At 47.2% G+C, this 6,843-nt stretch overlaps 1 protein-coding gene across 1 annotated transcript; it reads left to right on the forward strand.

The window, feature by feature from the left end:
* Positions 1-4,735: 4,735 nt before the first annotated feature.
* On the forward strand, positions 4,736-6,154 carry LOC130039575 (tripartite motif-containing protein 75-like). The gene has a single exon (XM_056131436.1). It carries the CDS (start codon positions 4,736-4,738, stop codon positions 6,152-6,154), a length of 1,419 nt encoding a protein of 472 aa, XP_055987411.1.
* The last annotated feature ends 689 nt before the right edge of the window (positions 6,155-6,843 follow it).

A 6,843-nucleotide genomic window follows, 5' to 3' on the forward strand; every position in this document is an offset into this window, starting at 1 on the left:
TTGGGTGTTGTGGTTTGCAAACAAGGCATTGAGTGGTAATCATTTTCGGTCTATAATTTACTTTCAGCATGCTTCTATTGCCACATGGAAATATTCTATATGCCAAACACAGTAACAACAAGTCTCACAATGGAGATGTTACTGGGCCCACTAGAGCTTCACCAGGTATGGACCAAAAAGAAAACAAATAAAAAGATAATCAATTTTATTTCATTTCTCAGTATATTTTTTGTTTGATTGCTTTCACCCCAAATTAGCAGTGCTCCAGGCTTAACTCTGGCACTGTGCTCAGGTTCATATTTGATGGGGACTAGGGATATGTGGAATAGGAATAATTGGTACTAGGGACCAAAGCTGGTGAGCTTCATGCAGGTGAACGCCCTACCGACTGTACTCTCTCTCTCTGACTCCATAAAAAGAAACACATTTCGGTAAGAGGTTGATTATTCTTGATTATGGGCTCACAAAATTACTTGACATATTTTCAAAGCCACGCAGGTTCCGGGTCCGAGACCTCCAAGCCTACTCGGATTGGAGTCAAGCATCTTCCACCCAGATCCTCCAAATTCCAGTAGGCGGGGGTCACACCCACCACCTGGCCCCCTGGCGCCGTGTAATCCCATCAGCGGCCAAGACTCAGAGACTATAAAATCCAGATCCCGGAACCGCGCAGCCACGTGACATCTTATCAGAACTTTTTTTTTTATGACATCTTATTGTCTCATTCCTACTTTGGACAAACTTGCAGGCTATCGAATGTAGCCTGCCCACAGGGCAGAGTCTGGCAAACTCCCCGTGGCGTACCAAATATGCCAAATACCAGTAGCAACAATGGGTCTCATTCTCCTAAAGAGCCTTGAATATAATCTCAGGGCTAGGATGAAAGAGAAGTTACTGGGGCCTGCTCGAGGCAATCAACGAATAACAGGATGATGAAATGAAATGAAATGAAAAATTTTCTAAAACCTTTTATTTTTGGAATGTTTTTATCCCAAAAAGCATGGTGCACTTAAAAATTGTTATTATATAATAATTATATATGTATCACTGTCACTGTCACTGTTCTCCCATTTTTTATTGATTTGCTCCAGCGGGCCCATTAACGTCTCCATTATGAGATTTGTTATTACTGTTTTTGGCATATCGAATACGTCACAGGGAGCTTGACAGGCTTTGCCATATGAGCGAGATATTCTCTGTAGCTTGCCAGGATCTCTGAGAGGGGCAGAGGAATCGAACTTTGGTCGGTCGGTCGGCCTCATGGAAGGCAAACACCCTACCCGCTATACTATCTTTCCAGCCCCATTTTGTAACAAAAAGGAAAAAAAAAAGAAAAAAGAAGAACTTTCTTTTCAATGTGAGAAAAGCATGGAACTTGTAACATACTAAACTCAAGAATTTCTAAGAAAGGAAACTAGTAGGAAAAACGTAGATACTACGAGCACATTTGTGAAACCTGAAAAATGCAATGTTAGAAAATAACTTGTTTTTTTTTTTTTGAATTTCAAAAGAACTTTGTTTTGTTTCCTGAACATTTTCTTTGTAAACTGCCTTTTAATAGAAATGTCAAAATGTCAGAAGTGTCTGAAGAGAAACCAAATAATCACCATTTTGGTGATAACCAAAAAGCTCTGTGTGCTCATAGAATGCTGCAAGTCTAAGTAATTCTCTGAGGGGTTCGAGCAATAGCACAGCGGGTAGGGCATTTGCCTTGCACGCGCCTGACCCTGGTTTGATTCCCAGCATCCCATATGGAGTAACCACTGAGCATCACCGGGTGTGACCCAAAAAGAAAAAAAAATCCTAAATAATTATCTAAAAAAGCCGAACCTGATATCTGAGCCCAGAGATTATCCTCAAAAGGCTAGGGATAATGGACTATGCATGGGACCACTGGAATAGAGCTGTTACCAAATGGATTCCATGGGACGTCAAACGATGGAGTGGCCGCCCACATATGAGATGGTCAGATCTGTTTGAGGCTCTTCATGTTCCTGGAGCGAGCAGATGCCATTGGGCTACACTAGCACGTGATATTTTTTTATTTTTATTAATTGTGAATGCTCATTAGAATTGTAGATTACCAAGGAAATTGATGAAAACGTTTGCATTGTTTATTAGCAGTTATTCAACAACGTTCCTCAGGGATGAGACAACTCAGAGTTTTTTTCCCTCTTTCAAGAATCTATTTGTTTAACTTTATTTCCTTAGCTTTTCCAAATTTCCTTTCATACTTTATATAAACACTGTGATTTTCAAAGTTCTTCATGAGTGACAATTCTTTAACATAAAATAAGTCTTAAAATATTATTGATCAAGAAGAAAAGAAAAGCTTTATCACTGTAAAATATTGGTGATTTATTGGGAAAAAATTAAAAATCACTAGGAAGGACTGATAATAATTGTCATGCATGTGACCTACCCAGATTGAATCTTGGGACCTCAAAGAGTTCCCCAAGACCATAAGGAGTGATAACTGAAGAATAAGCACTGAGCACTGCTAAAAGTGGTATAAAAAGAAACAACACAAAAGTCTCTCAGGGTAACTTAAAACACACTGATCTTAAAATTAAATTAAAAAAATGCATTCATCTGGGGAACATAAAGCAACAAAATGGGAGACTAACACCCAGGAGTGGCTGAGATTAGTACCAGGAATTTTGCTCCATGACTTGGAGGCTAGCCACACGTGCTAGGGGAAAAGGAAGCTCAGATAGAGAAGAGAGCACCAAATAAAGGGTGTTGTGAGGATCCTCCCAGGGTGGGAGAAGCATGCTGAAAGTAGACTATAGACCAAATATGATTGCCACTCAATGCCTCTCTTGTAAAACACAGGACCCAGAAGAAGAGAGAGAGAACAAGGGGGAATGCCTGCCACAGAGGCAGGGTGGGATAGGGGGGATGGGGTGTGGGAGGAATGCTGGGACCCGTGGTGGTGATGGATGGGCACTACTGGAGGAATGGGTACTTGATCATTGTATAACTGAAACCCACGGTCATGGTCCTCCCATTGTTCATCGATTTGCTCGAGCGGGCCCAGTAACGTCTCCATCGTGAGACTTCTTGTTACTGTGTTTGGCATATCGAATACATTACGGTTAGCTTGCCAGGCTTTGCCGTGCAGGCAAGATACTCTCAGTAGCTTGCCAGGCTCTCCAAGAGGGCCAGAGCTACGAACTCGGGTCGACCATGTTGGCTGCGTGCAAGGCAAACGCCCTACCGCTATGCTATCGCTCCATCACTAACTGAAACCCAAGCACAAAAATTTGTAAGTCTATAACTGTACCTCATGGTGTTTCACTAATAAAAAACTTTAAAAAAAATTCTGAGTTCAGCAATATAATAGAGAACAACGTTCTTGTCTTCCACAGAGCTGATTCAGCTTACTCTGCTGGAAAACAAATGGTAAAGTAAGTAAAAGTAAAGGCCCTCCCGTTGATCGTCGATTTTGCTCGAGCGGGCCCAGTAACGTCTCCATTGGAGACGTTGTTGTTACTGTGTCTGGCATATCGAATACTCTCGGTAGCTTGCCGGGCTCTCCGAGAGGGGCGGAGGAATCGAACTTGGGTCGGCCATGTTGGCCGCTTGTAAGGCAAACGCCCTACCCGGTAGGTACACTAAACCCTGCCAGGAGAAAACCCTGAGCACAGAGCCCAGAGTAAGTCCTGATCCCAGCTCCTTCTGATCCCAAACTAAGCAAAACAAGCAAACCTTCATGGTTGTCTGGCACTTCAGTATTCTCTTTATTTGTTTTATGGTGGGAACACACACCCTACAGTGCTTGGGGGTACTTGCCTGCCTCTGGGCTCAAGGATCACACCTGGCAAACACCTTACAGCCTCCACTATCTCTCTGATGCCAACAGCGCTCAGTTTCTAGTTTATTTATCATTTTTACTTTTCCTCAACAAGAATGGGATGTGGAACAAGAAGACAATTGAAGAAGGGCTTGCTTCCCCTGAAAGCTAGTTCCCTGAACATGGCATTCCTTGTGACAAAATAGAGCTCTGGGGCATCACTCCCCTCTATGAAAATCCTTTAATCCAGCCCCACCCTATCTCAGGGTGGTTCTCCTGAGCCCTACCCTAGGATGTATATAAATGCTGTGCTGAGTTCAGGGCAAGCATTGCCAGTCTGAAGTCTGCATCCTGCAAGGAGGGCAGCTCACCAACAGCAACAAGCACTGTGCAGGACCAGAATCAGGACCAAGGTGAGTAGTGATCAATCAGGGGTTTTGCCTTATGTAGAGCAGGGGTGGGGCAGAGAGATCAAAGTGGGGATGGAGAGGGAAGAGGGGTTGTGTTTCTTGCTGGGCCAGAGCTTAGCTCCCACAATTTCCTTTGTGCTCACTGTGTGAGGTTCTAGAGGGCAACTTTTTGACTATCTGGTATCTATCTGAGTCCCAGAATTAAGTTCCCTTTCCTCTAATGTGAATGGGGTCATTTTCCCATTCACGGAGACTTGGCATCTGTGGAGCAATATTACTTGAAACAGGGGACCCTAATGCACGAGGGACCCTATTGCACGAGCAGTTCCTTTGGTCTTAGGAGAGTGAACTTGGAGAAGCCCTTGAGTCTAGAACTGTTCTGGTCATCAGAGAGACACATCCCTTAGAAACCCATATTGAGTTCAGGACAATGACTGAGTGTGTAACTGTTTTCCTGGCAGGAGAGAGCCTGAGGGTTTCAACTTTCTGAGGAAAATCACCCCCGACTTGCCCTTTCCCACAACCAAGGATGGAGGTGTGGGAAGCCCTGGCCAAAATGCAGCCAGACCTCATCTGTCGCATCTGCCTGGACTACATCAATGACCCGGTCACCATCGACTGCGGCCACAGCTTCTGCGACTCCTGCATCCGCATGTCATGGAAGGACCTGCAGGACACATTCCCTTGTCCCGTGTGCCGGCAGTCCCGCCAGGAGATGCGCGTTAGTGCCAACGCCCAGCTGGGCAGGCTGGTGGACCTGGCCAAGCTCCTGCACAGCTCCAGCAGCAGCGAGATGGCGGTGGCAGAGGAGGGCAGGTGTGAGGAGCACAGGCAGGGAGTGAGCCTCTTCTGCGAGGTTGACCAGGAGCTGGTGTGTCCCCAGTGCGCCCAGGGCCCTATCCACCAGGGCCACCAGGTCAGGTCCATAGGCGAGGCAGCGGCTCATCACAGACAGAGGCTTGGTGACTGCATCAAGTCCCTGAAGAAGCAGCTGCTAGAGCTGCAGAAGCTAGAAGTCGCCCAAGACAGAAACATCCTGCAGCTGAGAGAGGACATGGGAAAGCACAGGAATCAGCTGGCCTCGGAATTTGAGCAGCTCACCCAGTTTGTGGAGCGTGAGCACGAGGCTGCACTCCGCAGGCTGGCAGAAGAGGACAAACGCCTGCAGCAGCAGCTCAGGGCCAACCTGGAGGCCTACTCGGACCACATCTCGGAGCTGAAGGACCTCAGACGGGAGGTGGCAGAGCGAAGCGTGATGTCGGAGGAGATGGTGCTGAGGGGCGTGAGGGGCTTGCAGCAGCGCTGGGCGGGCCTGCAGCTCCCGGTCGTGCGGCCCCTTTGCTTCAGGCCGGTGGCCTACAGCCTCCCTCCTCTGTACTCGGCGCTCAACAGCATCATCCAGAGATTCCGAGAGCGCATCAGCCTGGACCCCGACACGGCCCACCCCAGCCTGTGTGTGTCCCAGGACCTCCAGTCGGTGACCTGCGTGAGGAAAAGGTCCAAAGGGGATGGGGACCCCGGGCCCTGGGATGACACCACCCAGCTGGTGGTCCTGGGCCGGGAGGGCTTCGCCTCTGGCCGCCACTACTGGGAGGTGCAGGTGGGCGCCAAGCCCGAGTGGGCCGTGGGCGTGTGCAGCGTGGTCCCTTCGGCGCAGACCTCACGGCCCCTGGCGGCTCCCAAGAGATGCTGGACGCTGCAGCTGCAGGACGGCGACTACCTGGCCGTGAGTGCGGGGGCCGAGCCTCTGGCTCTCAGAGACCAGCCCACGGCCATCGGCATTTACCTGGACTGGGAGCTGGGCCAGCTTTGCTTCTATAACGCCACCAACAGGTCTCACCTCCACTCTTTCACGGAGCCCTTTGCTCAAGAGCTCAAGCCCTACCTCCGCTTGGGGCCCGACTCCGCCCCTCTCTCTGTGGGCGCTGGCGGGGCTGAGGATGGGTGAGCATATCCTGGGCTTCCCCCCCTGCATCATGTGGACAGCTTGTGTTCTTGTAAATTTGGAATTCTTTGCATTAGGTGTCGGTGGTTAAGGTTGATGTGAAGAACTGTTCCCATTTTGTAACTCTTTGTAATTTTTAATGCCAACTATTTTATATCTTTATGTCTATTTCTAATAAAATAAAAATTTAATGGTTAATAAGTTATACTTCCTTTCCTCAACATGTTATTGTCAAAGACATTGCAAACTTTTCCGATCCAGTTTTACTAGACCTGGGAGGTGGGAGGTCCCTGGGACTTTTGGCTTATTTTTAACACAGGTTGTTTATTCTTAGAGAATATGTGTATTTCACCAGTTTTCCTCAATTCTGTAACATTTTAGCAGTTTCCTCTGAGCATGGATCAAGGATTATCTACTTTGCCCAGTTTGATGAGGACCAAATAATAAAATAAATAAATAATTATAAAAACAAAGATCTGAATTTGTTATTAATATATTGCTACACTTACAAACAAAATTACGAATCAGATGTCACACACTTTTGCAGTTCCCCCACTCAGAAATGTTTTACTTGGGGCTGGAGCAATTGCATAGCGGGTAGGGCTTTTGCCTTGCACGTAGCTGCCCCAAGTTCGATTCCCTGCATCCCATATGACCCTGTGAGCACTGCCAGGAGTAATTCCTGAGTGCAG

The sequence above is a fragment of the Sorex fumeus genome, unplaced genomic scaffold (assembly GCF_029834395.1).
Source record: "Sorex fumeus unplaced genomic scaffold, SorFum_2.1 ptg000090l, whole genome shotgun sequence".
Lineage (NCBI taxonomy): Eukaryota > Metazoa > Chordata > Mammalia > Eulipotyphla > Soricidae > Sorex > Sorex fumeus.

Bases quoted from the DNA above. Each gene is read 5' to 3' on its own strand.
- LOC130039575 (XM_056131436.1), top strand. From the start codon at position 4,736: ATGGAGGTGTGGGAAGCCCTGGCCAAAATGCAGCCAGACCTCATCTGT.